The sequence below is a fragment of the Cyprinodon tularosa genome, unplaced genomic scaffold (assembly GCF_016077235.1).
Source record: "Cyprinodon tularosa strain WSP-4 unplaced genomic scaffold, ASM1607723v1 ctg393, whole genome shotgun sequence".
Lineage (NCBI taxonomy): Eukaryota > Metazoa > Chordata > Actinopteri > Cyprinodontiformes > Cyprinodontidae > Cyprinodon > Cyprinodon tularosa.
This window is the reverse complement of record NW_024039111.1, coordinates 576,674-595,302: the sequence shown is the minus strand read 5'-3', so window position 1 is coordinate 595,302 and position 18,629 is coordinate 576,674. Positions and strand designations below refer to the sequence as shown.

General features: G+C 39.7%; 2 protein-coding genes across 2 annotated transcripts; both read right to left on the bottom strand.

The window, feature by feature from the left end:
* Positions 1–443: 443 nt before the first annotated feature.
* LOC119791504 lies at positions 444–5,434 on the bottom strand. The gene is made up of 5 exons (XM_038297648.1): positions 5,392–5,434; positions 4,961–5,287; positions 3,286–3,651; positions 3,077–3,202; positions 444–484 (listed from the first exon to the last, which is right to left on the bottom strand). Exons 1-5 carry the CDS (start codon positions 5,432–5,434, stop codon positions 444–446), a joined length of 903 nt encoding a protein of 300 aa, XP_038153576.1.
* An 8,986-nt stretch (positions 5,435–14,420) lies between these two features.
* On the bottom strand, positions 14,421–18,093 carry LOC119791525. The gene is made up of 6 exons (XM_038297672.1): positions 18,039–18,093; positions 17,615–17,941; positions 15,628–15,990; positions 15,431–15,550; positions 15,185–15,246; positions 14,421–15,093 (listed from the first exon to the last, which is right to left on the bottom strand). The coding sequence occupies exons 1-6, from the start codon at positions 18,079–18,081 to the stop codon at positions 14,959–14,961; spliced, it is 1,050 nt and encodes a 349-aa protein (XP_038153600.1). The 5' UTR covers positions 18,082–18,093; the 3' UTR covers positions 14,421–14,958.
* Positions 18,094–18,629: the final 536 nt, after the last annotated feature.

The window sequence follows — 18,629 nt, the reverse complement described above, 5'->3', positions numbered from 1 at the left end:
CGCAGGTTGCCGACCCCCGCCATAAGTTAAAAATATGCATCCAAAGACACATAAACAACACATATCTCAAGGCGCATCACAGTCAATTCAATAAAATCATACAGACATCGGATAAAAAAAGTTTATATTTTGAGAAATCCAGCAGATTGCATCTAGGCTTATACATGCGGAAGTTATTTTTCATGGATGAGTATGAAGTGAAAGTTGGTAGTTTGCAATGTATCAATGAATTTGCAGCAAATCGTCTTACTAAGCATGCATGCAGTTTTGGTGTAAAGAAAAACTCTTCAAAGGCAACACACCTCAAGCAGAACTAGGCTCAACTTCACAAGAACAAACTACATTTGTGCTTGCTCTCACAGTGAATTACTTCATTGTATTCTCTCCGGACTGTCTTGGGGGGTCTCACTGCTTGTTCTCAACATGTGTGGGAAGAACTTAAGCTATGTGCTTGAGAGAGGGGTGGACTTCAGCAACTGAGCTTCTGCATAGCATACACACATAAAAAAAAACAGAAGCGCTCATAGATGTCTCAACCATAGAGAAAGTGGTTATTTTTACACCCACACCTTCCTTGAAGGGTGATAAATGCCCTTGATTTAAGCTTGCTACATACTCCAAGAACTGAGAAATGCATTCTTCTTCTTAATTTTGCAAGAACAGGTGAAACGTTTTCTTTCACCTCCCAGTAGTAATATTTGGGAGCTCAGCTTCTGTAGTCATAGATAATCCCATCCACTGTTGCTTGCCTCATCATTTAACTCTTTGTCACCTCAGTCAGAGTCATAACACTTTCAAGCTTTATGCTGTCAAATTTTAATAAACAAAATTGAGATACAGAAAAGAAAAAAAAGGAGCAGACTGACAATTTCAGCATAAATCCTGTGATATTAATTTAATAAAGTTGGAAGCTTATTTAAATTGAAAAAATACATAAATATTTTTGGATTAAGCTTTTTTTTGTGTAAACTAAGCCATAATGTATTTGAATCATATGAACCCAATCTACTACTACTTCCTTCTGGTGTACAGAGGTTTGTTGAGAACTCAGAACTGCACTACTTTTTTTTTTTGTTTAAGGTTTTTTTTTTTAGTTTTTTACGTCACTAGTGGCTCGTTTTTCTGAAAGTAGGCTGACAGGAAAGGGGGTATGAGAGAAGGGGAGAGACATGCAGCAAAGGACCAAAGGTCAGATTTGAACCTGGGTCGTGTGCACGAACCACTGCGCCACCTGCATGAGAACTGCACTACTTTAACATACATTTTGAAAAGTAATAGTAAAAAGCAGGCATCTAAGAAATTACTCAAGAGTCAAAAGGTATTTGGTAAAAAGGAGACTCAAGTAGGTTATCCTAATAATTGATTAAATATTGCACTTTTTTTTTAAAGCAATGCTTAAATTATCTAATTTATCTAGAGTAGAATAAAGTTACCTTCAGTAACAATATACAGAGTACTGTTTACTGTACGATCGCCCCTGCTTAAAGTGGAAAAAGGTCCCAGGACTAACCCCAAAACGGCATACAAATTAGAGATAGAAACATGGATTTTTTTTTCTCTTTTATACAGTCTTTTATTCAGTCTATCTAGCAATAGTTTTATTGTACATAATAAAAAAAAGTCCATTCCTATTATATTGATTGTAATCATGATATAATAGCAGCATGTTTATAATAAAAGCATGTAATAAATATTACTAGATACACTATGTCGCCTTGACTCTCAAATGAATTTATATGACATCCCATTCCATATTGAACCTTAGGGTTCAATATGATATTGGTCCAAACTCTTCTGGGAAGTCTGTCTATAAGTTTTCACACACTGTCAAATGCAGTCGACAAGTATCATTGTCCTTGCAACTGCCAAAACCGTGACCTGTCATAACCCAGATGGGTGCTTTGAAGAGTTCAAATTAAACTACAGACATCCACTGGGAAGCCTCCTGTTAGAATTTTTACCAAAATGGAGGGCTATTTAGTACAATTTCATAAGCTGATTGGGTAAATCAAGTTTCACGTGGTATTCACTTGATCTCTGACACATCATAACCAGCAGGTTAACATGGTTAAAACAACAAAAATAAACTGAATACATATTTTAAAAAAAGAAGCAGGGACATCTTAGATATTTCTTTAACTTCTCTTAAAAAAAATTATATGGGGATAATGATAATACATAAATGACAATATCCTAACCAAACAACCCCCTTCATGCCCCCATTTGTCAGCCTCACAGTTCCGGCACAAGTGAAAGTAACCCCCAACTGTGTGCTTGATGTGCCTAGGACTTGCACATCTACAGTAGCACTGCAGGTACACAATCTTGAATTTTGAGTGGCTTAACAGCTATAAAAGAAAACCATTTGCTATCTAGGTACAGAACACAGATTTTAGCACATGTTAATCATGTATATTCAAGTAGATTAAAGAATATTAACATTTATAAAATGTCAGGACAGTAGTAATAAAAGAAAGCAGATGAAAAAATGTGTGCAATTTTTTACAATAAATTTAGAAGATGATCCTGAAGTGGAGGGCTCCAACTGAGCATATGCAGTATACGTGTAATTAATTTGCTCTGGGTTCTACACAAATCCAGAGTCAGTTTTGTTGACATCTATCATCTATCTTAACATGTTGAAATAAAACTTGTGAATAAACACTTTCTTCAGTCTTTAGTGCTCTTCTATTCTTTGCTTTTTGTTTGTTCATTCCAGAGAAATGCAAGGCAGCATAAATCAGATCCAGTTTATTTTCTCCCTGTGGAAAATGTTTTCAAGACAACATTTTAATGATGTTTTTGTTAATACAGTTAAACAGTTGCAATAATTATTTAGTGTTATGACTTGCCTTATCCATTGGTTGGCTCGAATCTCTGTGATTTGAAGAGGAATGTTCTGTGTAAACAAAGCAAACATCAGATGATAATAAAACTGAGCTTAGTAAGGTTTTCGATCCGAACATTTGGCAATATCTTTTATTTCGTTTTTAACATGGTATTTGATATGTTACACTGTTTAAAAAATTTATAATGTGTTAACTTTGGAGGGTTAAGTATAATAAATCAGCCCTACCTTTAAATCGGGCACATGCTGATCTTTGAGATCGACAGCAAATTAAAATGATATTCATGGTTCCAGAAATGGCTAAAGAGATTAAGGTGATCAAGAGAACAATCCTCTCAGAACTTAATCTTTTATCTGGAAAACAAAGACAATGTGTCACATCGCAAAAAAAGCATGATTCTTCTTTTATAATATAAATGACATGATAAGCACAATACCTTGATTGCTTGTTACCCTCTTTGGTCCATTGCTAAGTAATATCTCTCCACATGTAGCCACAGCACAGTAAAAGGTGTCCGATTCAGAGGAGGTGACGCTCTTAGAGAAGTTGTAACTACATTTTTTCTGATTGTTTGATGTCTTTTTGCAATTTTTATAAATTTTTTCCTCAGTGTAGATGATGTCTGGATTAGATGTGTCTGATCTAGCTCTTATCCAGAATACGCTAGGTTCATCGGAACAGGTTGTGTTCTCGGATTCAGACAGGACTAAACATTGCAGTGTCTTTGGACTTGTTGGACGAGTGGGATCAGAAACTGTTTGCTCCTGAACAATAGTGTAGCTTGATGTCCTCTGAGAGTTTCCTATGAAGAAATTAAAGGAAAAAAAAAAAAAACAAGATTTCCTAAAAATGTTTAATCAAAATCAATATGTCAGTCTGTTAAATTTGATCTAAGGAATGTTTTTAACACACATGTGGGGTGGAGTCTTGGGCTAAACCCAATCATTTTCATAACCAAGTAAATTCTTCAATTAAAGATGACTTCAAAGTCTTAACCCCTAGAGCCCTACGGACCCACCGGTGGGTCCAGCTGCTACGTGACCTCGTAATTTTAACAACCCCAGTATTGATGTAAAAAACACATTTGGCACAGTTTGGTGACATTTTTGGATAAATGTGCCAAAATGGCCTCTCCGCCTAAGAAATTTCTCATTAATACCATTCTAAAATAAATATGATTCATCTGATTGAGTCCAAATTTGGTATATTTTTACACAACATTTAGATTTAAAAGTCTGTACTACTTGTTTGTGCTATAAATAATATTTTGGTAGTGTTTTGCAATGTTTATTTCAAAGAAAATTTTGGCGAGGTTCAAAGGTTCAAAGGCAGAAATTTATTTATACCCCCTTAGGGTGTAAGAGGTTAAAAGACACTGAAATAAAAATTTCTCTTATATCTATTATCAATGGCCTATCAATTATTTTAAAAGCCTATTAATAATGTATCAAATAGATCAACTTTATTGTCATTAGAGAATTTAAACAATTCTTGTAATTGCTTGCAATCGTTTTCTATATTAACTCCTATTTCTACAATTTAACATCAGGGATGAATTCTTAATATTTCAGGTTGGAAGGCCATCTTTCTCATCCATGGATCATTAGCTCCCTCCACATATTCTCTACTTGATTAAAGTTAGGAATTTGTATGTGTCAATCCAACATCACTTCAATAGATTATATATGTTCATTACAATAAAGTATTACCTTAAACTTAAATCTATGAGGGACATGATAAGCACTGGTGAAAATGTTTCATGTAAACAATAAGAAAAAACAAAGCAAATCCACACTTTTATAATTACAGCAAGATTACCTAATTCTGCAAATATCCTAATAATATTGTGCTAAAGTAAAATGCCAAAGTAGGTTATCACAAAAGTCACAATGGCAAGCAACAAATAAAGGAGTTTCTGTTTGAGTAAGAAAACAAACTGTAATAAAAATTTTGATAAATCTAAGGACCTGTTTTACTATTTTTTGTACTTAATTGTAAAGGAAAAAAGGGGAGAAAGTGATCCCGATTAACTGAAGATGTTTTAATACCAAAACACTGATCAGTTATTAAAAAAGTTTTAGTTTGAAAAATAACAAAAAACAGACATTTACCTTTTAATGATAAATAAATCCCAGTCCAAATAGATTGAGTCCAGCCCATATGAGCACAGTGATACATTCCCTCATCTTGTTCAATGACTGACAAAATACACAAGCTGCTTTGTGTGCCATTATTTGTTATTGTAAATCTTGTAGATGAAAATCCTGGTCCATAAGCAGTGTTTGTACTTTTACGCAACATTGCAATTAATTTCAGAGTATTTCCTGCACTTTGCTTGTACCAGTGAACCCATGTTACGACCTGAAACTGCTCAGTCAAAACACATGATAAAGTGACAGGTTCCCCAAGGTGGACTGTGGTGATAGGAACCAAAGTATCTGCAGTACCTAAAAAACAACATAATAAGAAAAAATAAAGTATTTCAAAGTCAGACATAAAACAATTTAGTGAAGGGCAATTCTATGTTTTTGAATCTACTTACATCTTTGATGAAGAAGTAGAAGCATAAGCCATAGCAGATTCATGTTGACACTGTCTCCATCAGGGCACTTAAAGGGATAGTTCGGTATTTTTGACATGAATCTGTATGGCATCCCGATCACCAGCGGCATGCAATCACACTGACTTACCCCTGGCAGCGTCCTGTGAGCAGAGTTATCGTCCAGTTTTGGTCAAGCCGAAAGTAGTCCTGCAGGTTTTTAGGTACAGCGAAATAAAACGTTTCTCTTCCCAAAACATTATGTGTCCAAAAGAGCGATATTTTCGCATCCCAAAAACATTGTAGTGGAAAAAGTCACACGTCGTTATCAATTGGTCCTATTTTCTCTCTGTTCGTATCAGTGCGCGCCGTCATTCAGACAGCGAGCCCAACAACAGCCATGTCTCCTTCCGCGGCGGAGGGAGACATGTTTGAAATTCAGTCGGCCGTAGCAAGGTGGTCTTGGGCAAGCATGCGCAAGGATGATGATTCTCCTTCCTCTTCTTCTGCCTCTCAGACGAAAACACAGAAGCATGTCGAGGGTGCAAGTGAAATGGAGTTCCTTTTGTAAATGGACAGGCTGTGGTAGCCACGTTTCCATAGCTATGTCTTTGTCCCAATATGTCATCACCTTTTCTTTTCAGGGCTTTCAGCACACAAAATTGCACAATTTGCCAAGGCAGCACGTTTCCCTCTAGTGAGCTTTGTGTTCCTCCTCTACTCGTTTGGCTTCCTGATGGACGAGTCCGAATGGCAGCCTCTCATTGCCGAGTTGAGTCCGACCTGGTTTTTAGACGTACAGTGTGAGCAGGTAGATAGCATCAGGGCCATACGGTGTGAGAACATACATCATGAGCTGTGAACTCACTGTACGACGAAACTGCAGGGTTTCATCGTACAGTGTGAGCTGTGGCTGCATGCAAAGATTGAAAAAATCACACAGTGTATGATCAGCTTAAGGGGTAAAATATTAACTGTTAGCATTGCGTATGATTGCATACGGGCTCACTCAAAGCAGCAGTATTCACTTGATCTCTGACACATTATAACCAGCAGATTAATGATAATATAAGATAAAGAAGTTTCAGTACAAAAAAGAAGTCAAAATTCAATCAAACTTTAGATCTGTTTCTGTGGTGCATTGTTCCTTACTGATTGAAGTCACCTTTGGTGGGTAAGCAGAAAACTGACTTAAGAGTAACAATACTTTCTGATATTCTAACTCAAATACTTTAGAGCAAGGCTACTCGTAAAAGTGCTTAAAAAAAGAAAATAAATACTTAACTAAATGTGACTACTACCCACTTCTGCTGGTTTTGGATATGCATTTACAGGTGTTTCAGAATTAGCAAATTTGCTTATTTTAAATTATTTTAACTAGTGTTGAGGTACACTGGATACTTTTTTGTTTTTGTGTAATATCTTAGCCTGATAAACCAGACTAAATGAGATTAAATGTGTAATTTAGTCTGGCCCAGATGAAGATTGTTGATGAGAACAACCTGTTGTCTTTCAAACAATGTCTGTGCCTATTGGCCAACGCTCTGACCAATGAGCGCAACTCACTGTGACGTAGTAAGCGTGACTGAAAGCTGGTGGGGGAGTGTAAACAAACAGCCTGTCGATAAAACTGAGAATAAATCCTGCTTATAAATGTGTAGAGCCTCTTTTTGCTCACGTTTTAACGAAAACCCCAAGTCTAATCTAAAACTGATTCCAAAGCTGAGCCAAACAAGAACCTTTTAATAGTTGTTGCCATCTTCCTTGTTGTGCTTTCTCCAGCATCGCGCAGATTTGTCGTCACGCCCTCAACACCCGCCCGCTTTGCATCCAGAAATTCAAAACACATCTCTGCGTTGTGATTGACCCGGCAGTTCTAGGGCATGGGGCATTGATCGAGGCAATACCACTCTCAGGACAAAATTAATTTGGCTGCTGGGGCTAGTTTATTAGGCTAGTAATATGTAATATATAGGTTAACATTTATAACCATTGTTTATGAAACTGTAAAGTTACAAACATTATGGAAAAATGTTATATTAAAATAAAACAAACAGCAGCCATTTAAAAAATGTCAATTCATAGCTAGTGCAATATGCAGACAAAAAGCACCCCCATACTTTTGAAAAATTTGCTACACCACTGGGAGCACTGATAATTGAGGAGCTAATGGCAGACTACCAATTTTTGTTGAGAAAAACACCTATGAGGAGAGAGCAGGCCAGTGCCAGCCCCTCCACCCACTCAGTGTTTTTAATTTATGTCATTGCATGTTAATTGCAGATGCAATTTACTTCCAATTCCATTGCATGCAATTTTTTGCCAGTGTCTCAGTAAAATTCTATTCTTATAGAATGAAAATAACCATCCAGCCAACCATCCACACCTAGATTTTCACTAAATGGCTACAGTTGTTTTACTGAGAAGCAAGTGTCCATTTAATTAGGCTGCATCATTACCCTGCAATTATTTATTGCATTTCGATTTGTAAGAAGAAAGAAGAGTCAGTGATCAAGCTACTATTGAAATAACATCTGGCGGAAAAAGCTTCTCTAACAGTAACACTTGCATTCATTTGATTCCACAGCATAAAATGTAGAATGTTCCTGTTTAGGTCTGTCTGACTTTCTGTCCGACAATAAAATTAGAATTTATATGTTTATGCATGTTATGAAATAGATGGAGAGTGCAATAAAGGGATGACCAACATGATGTGGAGATGTACAGTACAGGGGTGTATTGAAAGGAGATTTAGCACACTGACATGCCATGTTAGTTGATTGCAAAGTCATTTAAGCATTTTAATGTTTGACCTTGTCTCCATCAGCAGTTTTCATTGACTAGTTGGTATTTAATTGACAAATTATTAACCTTTAAATGTATTTATTTATTGTTTTATTTAATTTTTGGGTTCTTTAATACTGCTGCTCAGCTCTCTGTCAGCAGAACCTTAGTATGCAAACCTTTAAAGGTTCTTCACCTCCAATGAAGATGAAGGTAGAAAGATCTTTTTGCCGATCCTCTCCTGTAAAATGGTCAAACTGTGTTCATTTTCTACTCTAAGTCATTAGACTAAGTTTCTTTACTGTCTACCAGTATTGACTTAGTTTTTTTTTGGGACGGTTTTCAAAAAAGCCTTTATTAAACACAAAATACAGCGTGCAGCTGGATGTCTGCGGGGCAGATAACCGAATTCTCTGCAGGGATAGAAAACTCAGTGACTAAGAATATTTGATAACAACTGGGAGCAAAGTCACTGAGCTTGTTCTGAGTACAGTCCAATCCATGAGGAAGGAGAAGAATCCAAAACTTAGAATGTCCACCGCTTTCAGCCTGTGCCGCTTCTGGAGTTCAGAGTGATTAGGCGAGTTGATGCCCCTGCCAACGCCAAGGAGGCAAAAGTGTCCACGAGGGAATATCCATACCCAAAGCCAAATCAGAACCAGGTTTACAGACAAGAAGATCAGAGTGCCGAGGAGGTACTAGAGGAGAATCCAAGCTGAGGTCAGTAGCACAGTCCAAGTTCAGTTAACCAGCAGAATCCAGCAATCAGTTTTGTTTTAAACTGATTCCTGGGCAAGGCTAAACGGGTATCCAAGGGCAGAAGCCAGTCAGAATCAGAATTACAAAACAAATACAAGATCCCTAGAGTTACTCTCACCAAACAGCTCGGATAATCTGGCGCTGATGGTAGGCAAACAAGCAGCATAAATGGAAAACCATAATGAGTGTAATGAGCCGCCGGGTCAATTAGACAGGTGACAGGGTGTGAAAAGGCAGCCCTCCCTTTTCACAAATGCCACAGAACAGCACGCTACAATGTAGCTGGCTAACGTCACACACACACCTCCATACACAAGCGCGCACACGCGAATCTGAGACTTTTACTCGCGGAGCCGGCAACCGCATGTGAGAGCTCTTTGTCACGCCAACACTCCAAAAACTTTCAGTACTTACCTGAGTGACCAGCCATCGCAGCGTTCGGTGAGGTACCCGCCGATATCGCTCCATAATCCCATACCGCTCCAGTTTCCACACATTGCGCACACAAACACAAACGCACACACACTTCCTGGTCCGACAACTTCTCCTCCCCTGGGAAACACGAACTGTGGGTAGGGGAATAATTTATGTCTCATTCAGCCAATCAGAGGCTTTGATTACCTGACGGGGTGAAACTGAGTGTTTGATGCATTTAAAATGCTATTTTTAGGTGTAATGTTGATGTAATGAGAAATGTGTTTTATTGAATGTATGCATACAGTAATGTGGTTAATGTAGATTGCTTAGGCATGTAATTTAACAGTGAAAAGGAAGTGGTGCATTGTTTCAGCTGTACCTTTTTTCTTGCATAGTGGTCTCATCCAATCAGTCAGTGATTTAGTCCTGTAGGCATGCAATTTGCCAATTATGTCTGTTTGTATAAAAACCCTACTTTTTCCTCAGTTTGTTGGTTGGAGGCTAGGAGAAAGGTTGGTGCCTGAGACTGTCGTGTTCAAAAGAGTGAAACCTGAGCCAGAGGGTCCACCAATTTCACATTTGGTGTCAGAAGTGGGATCGTGGAGTTTGTCCTCTGAAGAAGGTTAAGGGTGCTACTTGCAGTATGGTTTCTGTGCCTAGACCTATGACTGATGCTGTGTATGCTGACAGTGTGCCAGTAATGGGTGTGATTGTGAATGATAAACCGGCAAGGGCTCTCCTGGACACAGGCAGCACCCACACTTTGGTGCAACCTCACCTGGTTCAGCAGCCTGAAGCTTTGACTGGGGAGAAACTGCGAGTAGTGTTTGTGAATGGTGATGTCCATGAATACCCCATAGCACTTGTGTCTGTTAAAGTGCAAGATCAGATGTTCAGGTTAGAAGCCGGGGTTGTTAAGGGCTTGAATTATCCTGTGGTCTTAGGTCAGGATGTGGTGATTCTGCCAGACCTGGTGCAGGCTTCTCTCCCAATGAGTTGCGTTGCAACCAGGGCACAGGCTAAAAAGGTGCAGGAGTTGTTACGTGAAATGCCATACAGTGGAGAAGATTTTGGTTCCCCTGTAAAAATGAGAGACAGGAAGACACGCCGACAGCGTAGGCATGACAAACTAGTTGGCACAGTCAAAGTCATGTCTGGTGAAGAGCTAGCGGCAGTTCCTGATGCAGGGAAGGAGATGTGGCAAGTTCCTGATGATCTGAAAGAATTGCAAAACCAAGATGTTTCACTGAAGGAGCTGTTTGACCAAGTTGTTGAAGTGGATGGTGTGGGCACAGGCCAGAAAAAGACATTGCTGGGTGAATTTTACTTTGTGCGTGATGGCTTGCTGTATCATCAGCCTGAAGGTGGCAGTGCAGAGCAGCTGGTAATACCGACCTGTCTACGACAGAAGATTTTGTGTTTGGGTCATGACATTCCTTGGTCGGCACATTTGGGAAGTGTGAAAACTTTGCAGAGGATTTCAGACAGATTCTTCTGGCCAGGGTTGTATACTGATGTGCAAAAACACTGCAAAACATGCCCCACATGCCAGCTTTACAGCAAACACAAAGTCAGGCCATATCCACTTCAGCCGTCGCCAGTGATAGATGTCCCATTCACCCGAATAGGTATGGACATTGTAGGACCTTTAGAGCGCACACAATCAGGCCACCAGTACATTTTGGTAATCTGTGATTACGCCACACGTTATCCTGAAGTGTTCCCCTTACGCAAGGTTACGGCTAGAGCCATTGCCCCTGCACTATTACAGTTATTCTCAAGGGTAGGAATTCCCCGGGAAATACTGACTGATCAGGGAACAGCTTTCCTTTCAAACACCTTAAAGCAGGTTTATGGGTTGTTGGGTATTAGTGCGATCAGGACCACTCCCTACCATCCCCAGACAGATGGACTTGTTGAGAGGTACAATCAGACACTGAAAGGCATGCTGAGGAAATTTGTGTCTGCCAACGGCAAAGATTGGGACCGCTGGCTGCCGTACCTGATGTTTGCCTACCGTGAGGTACCTCAAGCATCCACGGGGTTCTCGCCGTTCGAACTCCTGTACGGCAGACATGTGCGCGGACCCCTTGACCTGCTGAAGGATGCCTGGGAGTCACCCAAGGCCACCACCTCCAACGTGATCTCCTACGTCATTGCCATGAGGGACAGGATGGAGGAGATGGCCAGCCTCGTTCGAGACAACCTCCAGAGTGCCCAGGTGACCCAGACCACCTGGTACGACCGGAGTGCACGACAGAGAACCTTCCAGCCTGGCCAGAAAGTCCTCCTTCTCCTGCCCACTGAAGAGAATAAGTTGCTGTCGAGGTGGCAGGGTCCTTACAGCATCAGCAGACAGTTGGGGCCTACCACCTATGAGCTGGAGATGCCAGAGAGGAGGAAGAAGCGGCAAGCGTTCCACGTCAACCTCCTGAAAGAGTGGAATGAAAGGGAGGCACCACCTAGTCCACAGCTGTTGGTGCAGGCCGTGAAGGAAGAGGAGGACACCCCTGAGCAATTCTTCCCGACCGAACAGCCAGTTGGGACATTGGACTTGTCCCATCTAACCCGTCAGCAGCAAGAGATACAGGCCATTGTTCCTGAAGGCCTGCTCAGTGACCAGCCGGGGTACACACCAGTGGCAGAGCACCCCATCCGTCTGAAAGACTCTACACCCGCCAGACAACGGATGTACAGAGTTCCAGAGCGCCTGTTACCTGCTCTCCGGGAGGAGCTTCAGGTCATGCAGAGACTGGGGGTGATTGAGCGTTCGGAGAGTGCCTGGAGCAGCCCAGTGGTCCTTGTGCCGAAGAAGGACGGCACAATGCGCTTCTGCATTGACTTCCGCCAGGTGAACGCTCAGTCACACTTCGACGCCTACCCCATGCCCCGACTTGAAGACCTCATAGAGCGTCTGGGAGGCGCCCAGTACATTACCACGCTGGACCTTAGCAAGGGGTACTGGCAGGTGCCCCTGGCAAAGGAAGCAAGACCCTACACCGCCTTCAGGACACCCCAGGGCCTCTTTCAATTCACGGTGATGCCCTTCGGCCTGCAGGGGGCGCCTGCAACGTTCCAGCGCCTGATGGACCGGGTGCTGGACGGCACCGGCACCTTTGCGGGTGCTTATCTTGATGACATCATCATCTACAGCAGCAGTTGGGCGGAGCATGTGCAGCACCTGGCCGAGGTGTTGCGCCGCATTCACCAAGCGGGGTTGACCATCCAGCCCAACAAGTGTGCCTTTGTTCAGCAAGAGGTGCGCTACCTGGGGCACATTGTTGGACGCGGAGTCATCAAGCCTCAACAAGACAAGCTCCAGGCAATCCGGGACTGCCCGCGGCCAGAGACCAAGAAGGGGGTCCGCCCTTTCTTGGGGCTCGCAGGGTGGTACCGGAGATTCGTCCCCAACTTTGCCACCAGAGCAGCCCCTCTCACCAATCTCACCAGGAAGTCTGGCTCAGTCCGAGTCAGGTGGGAGGACCAGCATGAAAAGGCCTTCAACGACCTGAAGGAGGCCCTCTGCAGCGGGCCAGTACTGCAGAGTCCAGACTTCAAGCAGCCGATGACCGTCCAGACTGACGCCTCCGGTGTTGGTCTGGGGGCCGTGCTCCTTCAAGGTGAAGGAGATCAGCAGCGACCTGTGGCTTACATAAGCCGCACCACCCGCAAACTTTTTCCAAGAGAGACAAGGTACTCTGCTGTTGAATTGGAGTGCCTTGCTGTGAAATGGGCCCTGGACTTACTATCTCTTGGGTCGACATTTTGTTTTAGAGACTGACCACCGGGCCTTGAAGTGGCTCGGGCAGATGAAAGACACAAATACCCGCATCACCCGTTGGTTTTTGGCCTTGCAGCCATACAGTTTCCAGGTCCGCTATCGGGCGGGCACGCAGAATGCAGTGGCGGATTATCTGTCTCGCCACCCAAGTGGCGAGCCTCCAGAGGAAGGGGGAAATGTGAAAAGGCAGCCCTCCCTTTTCACAAATGCCACAGAACAGCACGCTACAATGTAGCTGGCTAACGTCACACACAACTGCACACACCTCCATACACAAGCGCGCACACGCGAATCTAAAACTTTCACTCGCGGAGCCGGCAACCGCATGTGAGAGCTCTTTGTCACGCCAACACTCCAAAAACTTTCAGTACTTACCTGAGTGACCAGCCAACGCAGCGTTCGGTGAGGTACCCGCCGATATCGCTCCATAATCCCATACCGCTCCAGTTTCCACACATTGCGCATACAAACACAAACGCACACACACTTCCTGGTCCGACAACTTCTCCTCCCCTGGGAAACACGAACTGTGGGTGGGGGAATAATTTATGTCTCATTCAGCCAATCAGAGGCTTTGATTACCTGACGGGGTGAAACTGAGTGTTTGATGCATTTAAAATGCTATTTTTAGGTGTAATGTTGATGTAATGAGAAATGTGTTTTATTGAATGTATGCATACAGTAATGTGGTTAATGTAGATTGCTTAGGCATGTAATTTAACAGTGAAAATGAAGTGGTGCATTGTTTCAGCTGTACCTTTTTTCTTGCATAGTGGTCTCATCCAATCAGTCAGTGATTTAGTCCAGTAGGCATGCAATTTGCCAATTATGTCTGTTTGTATAAAAACCCTACTTTTTCCTCAGTTTGTTGGTTGGAGGCTAGGAGAAAGGTTGGTGCCTGAGACTGTCGTGTTCAAAAGAGTGAAACCTGAGCCAGAGGGCCCACCAATTTCACACAGGGGTAAATGAAAATGCCAACCATCACTGTGACAGATTGTTCATAAAAAACAATACAAGGCCAATCATCATACTGTAAATAATATGAATTTATTTTTTATTTCATGCAGCCTTTGTTGATTTAAAAGAAAGGTTTGTTTACTGAGGCAAAAAGAAAACATATTTTATTTTGTTTTTACTTTACCTTCTTTGATGAATTTTTCTAAATGAGAAAAACTTAATTCAAGAAAAAACAAGGAAAAACTATACTAAACATCCCAAAAAAGCATGGTTAACACAACAAAAACAGTTTTGAAACTGAAAAAAAGCATGTAATTTTTTTTAATTTTTTTTATAAGTACAGACATCTTAACTATTTCTTAAATTCTCTTTAAAAAATTATGATATGATGAGAATTATAGTACATAAATGATAATAGCCTAACCAAGCAACCCTATTTATGCTCCATTTGTCAGACTCACAGTTCGGGCACAAGTAAAAGTAATTGTGTGCTTGATATGCTTAGGACTTGCACATCTAGCACTGCAGATACACAACTTTGAATTTTGAGTGGGTTGACAGATTGAAGACAGTTGCTGTCCCCAAGCTGTCAGCTATGAAAGAAAACCATATGCTAGCTAGGTACACAGATTTTAGCACATGTTAATTTTAAACTGTAAATTAAAGTAGATTAAAGAATATTAACATTTACAAATCAGGAGAGTAGGAAAAAAAGAAAGCACATGAAAAACTTTTTGAAATTTTTTTGCAATAAGTTTAGAAGTTGATCCTTAGGTAGAGGGATCCAACTGAGCATTTGCAGTATCTGTGTAATTAACATTCTCTGGGTTCTACAAAAATCCAGATTAAGTTATGTCTGTCTGATTCTGATATCATTTAGCATGTTCATGTAAAACTTGTGAATAAACACTTTCTTCAGTTTTTAGTTCTCTTTTCTTCTTTTCTTTTTGTTTCTTCATTCCAGAGAAATGCAAGGCAGCATAATTTAGATCCTGTTCATTTTCACTCTGTGAAAAATATTTTCAAGAAAAATTTTTATTGCTGCTTTATGTCAATACAGTCAAATAGTTGCAATAATTATTTAGTGTTATTACTTGCCTTATCCATTGGTTGGCTTGAGTCCCTGTGATTTGGTTGAGGAGGAACTGAAGAGGAATGTTCTGTGTAAACAAAGCAAACATCAAACATCTGATTATAGTAAAACTGAGCTTAGTAAGGTTTTCCATCTGAACATTTGGCAGTATCTTTTTTTTAGTTTTCTAACATATATTCGATATGTTACACTATTTGACAAATTAATAATGTTTTAGCTTTGGAAGGTTTAGTGTAATAAATCAGCCCTACCTTTAAATCGGGCACATGCTGATCTTTGAGATCGACAGCAAATTAAAATGATATTCATGGTTCCAGAAATGGCCAAAGCGATTAAGGTGATCAAGAGAACAATCCTTTCAGGTCTATTATCTAGAAAACAAAGTAAAGGTATCACAAACAAGCAGCATATTTCTTTTATAATATAAATGCCATGATAATTACAATACCTTCATTGCTTGTTACCCTTTTTGGTCCATTTCCAAATATTATCTCTCCACATGTAGCTACAGCACAATAATAGGTGTCTGCTTCAGAGGTGCTGACATCATTAGAGAAGGTGTAACTACATTTTTTCTGATTGTTTGTCTTTCCACAATGTTCCTGTGTATTTCCCACAGTGTAGATGATGTCTGGATAGGATGTATCTGATCTGGCTCTGAACCAGAACACAGTGGGTTCTCCTGAACAAGTTGTGTTCTCAGAGTCCGACAGAATTGAACACTGTAGAGTTTCTTTTTCTGTTGGGTTGGGGGGATCAGAAACCGCTCGCTCCTGAACAACATTGTAGCTTGATGTTCTCTGAGAGTTTCCTATGAAGGAATATCATAAATTCCCATTGAATAGAGGTCATATATGTTCATTTAGGCTATAAAATGTTTTTAGAAAAATTAATAAAAATATACAATTTTTGTCTATTTAATAAATTTGAGGGAGGATATTAAACAACCCTAAGTAACTTTTGACCAAAATGTGTAAATACACAGCACATGGCACATATCAATGCCTATGTGGCTTTACCTTCATCAGAAACTTGCCTATATAATTTGAGAGGGTTGGTTTCATAGCTAAGAGTTATGGCAATCTGAGTTCCCCTTGAACAGGAGAACAAACTAAGTTTAACATTTTCGTTAAGCTTACAACACATAGCTTTGGATGGTAGGATTTAGAGCAGCAGCTCCAAAGTGCTCTTCTATCAGGTTTCAAAACATGTAGAGAGACTGTTTTAATTTTGTGACAGTGCAGTGATGCCACTTGTTTTTTAGGAGCACTAAACCTGGAAGTTTAAGGCCAAGTAACTCTGGTGACGAAAACTTACACAGTGTTGCGTTAAGCTAAAAAATTGGTGATACACTTTTAGATTTTGATTTAAAATAAATTTTATTCATTCAAGTAACTTTCTTTCTAAAAAGTAAATAAAATCTATTTCTCAATAGGAAAGAATAATTTAAAAAGTTATGTTTATATAAAATGTTGCAGTTTCTGTCACGCTTATCCCTGCTGGGGTCGCTAGGGGTGCTGTTTCCTATCTTCAGCTGTCAATGGGGGAGACATTCTTCCTTACTAATAACCTCCCTATTCTTTAGTGCCAAAACAGCAATAAAATAATTCATATTCTCACATTTTATGTGTTTCTAGAGGTATTTTGACGATTCAGGGTTGAACTCCAAATAGCTCAGGTTGGAATGTCCTGAATCTTTATCCAACTTCAAAATGTAATTGATTAAAGTCAGCACTTTGTTGGGTCAATCCATAATATAAGTGTCACTTTCAGAGACAATAAATAATGCTAGTCATATTGAATTATTACTTTTAACATAAATCCCTGAGGGCTATCAATTACCGTTACTGTTTTTTAATTCTAACTAAGTTCATCTTCACAAACTTTATGGTTAGAACCCTCAAAAAATATTAAACATAGAAGAAAATTATTTTGTTTTCCTCAAAAGTATATTTCAGTGGCCGTTTAGTTTCAAACATGCACCTTCAATCAGGCACAAAGTCAAAAGTAAGAAATAGTCAACAAAAAAAATATGCTTTCCAGATTCTCAAAAGTTTGTTTTTAGCCTTATATGTGGAGTATTTTTAATAGAACACTTAATTTTGGAAATATCTGCTAGAAAGATATTACAGATAAACAGCATGACAGTTTATCATAAAAAAAGGTTGAGGTGCATAAAACCATCTTTTATCATTATTTTCAAATGGAAATGCAATTTATTTGTATAGTTGTGTAGGAATAGCAAATCTTATGAAACAGTTAATAATTTGTTTTCTGTTTAATCAGGAAAAAATAATACAAAAAAAGAAATTAATCTGATCAAAAGTGTTGGTACAAACATATACCACCGGTATCAGACCGTGATAAGAAATAATTTCAGCAATCTTAATAACAAAAAAGATCCCCTTCCATTTTAAACCAATACCTGTATTTACCTCTTAATGATAAATAGGTCCCACTCCAAGCAGATTTAGTCCAGCCAATATGAGCGCAGTGATACATCCCCTCATCTTGTTCCACTGTTGACAAAATCATCATAATGCTTTTGTTATCATTATATGTTATTTTGAATCTTGAGGGTGAAAATCCAGGTCCGTAGGTTGAGTTTGTACTTTTACACAACACTGCAATTAGTTCCAGAGTATTTCCAGCACTCTGCTTGTACCAATGAATCCATGTCATGACTTCAAACGTCTCAGTCACAACACATGTCAAAGTGACAGGTTCCCCAAGCTGGACTGTGGTGACAGGAACTAAAGTATCTGCAAAGCATAAAAAAAACAACAGTGAAGATTACTTTAAAAAAGTTTATATATACAACATAAAAAAATATTAAACTGTTTCATTAAATCTACTTACATCCTTGATGAAGAAGAAGCAGTATAAGCCATGGGAGAGTCATGATGACACTGTCTTCATAAGGACACTTATGGCATAAGTAACTGAGAGAGGTGTGGTGATTTAGACTGTCGAATGCATCTGATTGGTTACCTTAAAATGCACAATCAAAGGGGGCTTTCTGTCACATTGAAATGTCTACATTAAAAGATGGTCTGCTGACTGTTGGAAATTTCTTAACCAATATGGAGAAATTATTAAAATCAAGGTTTTTGTACGAGATATGTTTCTAGTAATATAATAGAATAGAAAATCGCTTTTACTGTCCCACAATTGGAAAATTGTGATGTTTTTACCACAATTGTGGGTTATAGAAGAAGTGGCGCACAATGTGCACCTCAAGATAAATCTTATACAATTTATAGCTTTTACTCTACTTTGCCAGAAGCTGGTCAGAATTAACCCTTTATCCAAAAACAAAAGCAAATTAAAACACAATTCCTACACTTTTCAGATTTTCAAATGATTAATTCCTATTAGTCATGACATAGTACAGGCAAATTCCGATAGCCTATTTATGAACAAACTACATATGTTTTCTTTTATTAACAC

Excerpts from the sequence above, each read along its gene's own strand:
- LOC119791525 (XM_038297672.1), bottom strand. The coding sequence starts at position 18,081 with ATGACTCTCCCATGGCTTATACTGCTTCTTCTTCATCAAGGAT. Across the intron at positions 15,551-15,627 it reads AAGGGTAACAAGCAATGAAG|ATAATAGACCTGAAAGGATT; the intron begins GTATTGTAATTA and ends TTTGTTTTCTAG. Across the intron at positions 15,094-15,184 it reads CAAGCCAACCAATGGATAAG|AGTGAAAATGAACAGGATCT; the intron begins GCAAGTAATAAC and ends TATTTTTCACAG.
- LOC119791504 (XM_038297648.1), bottom strand. The coding sequence starts at position 5,434 with ATGAATCTGCTATGGCTTATGCTTCTACTTCTTCATCAAAGAT. Across the intron at positions 5,288-5,391 it reads TCTACTTCTTCATCAAAGAT|ATACTTTGGTTCCTATCACC; the intron begins GTAAGTAGATTC and ends TAGGTACTGCAG. Across the intron at positions 3,203-3,285 it reads GAGGGTAACAAGCAATCAAG|ATAAAAGATTAAGTTCTGAG; the intron begins GTATTGTGCTTA and ends TTTGTTTTCCAG.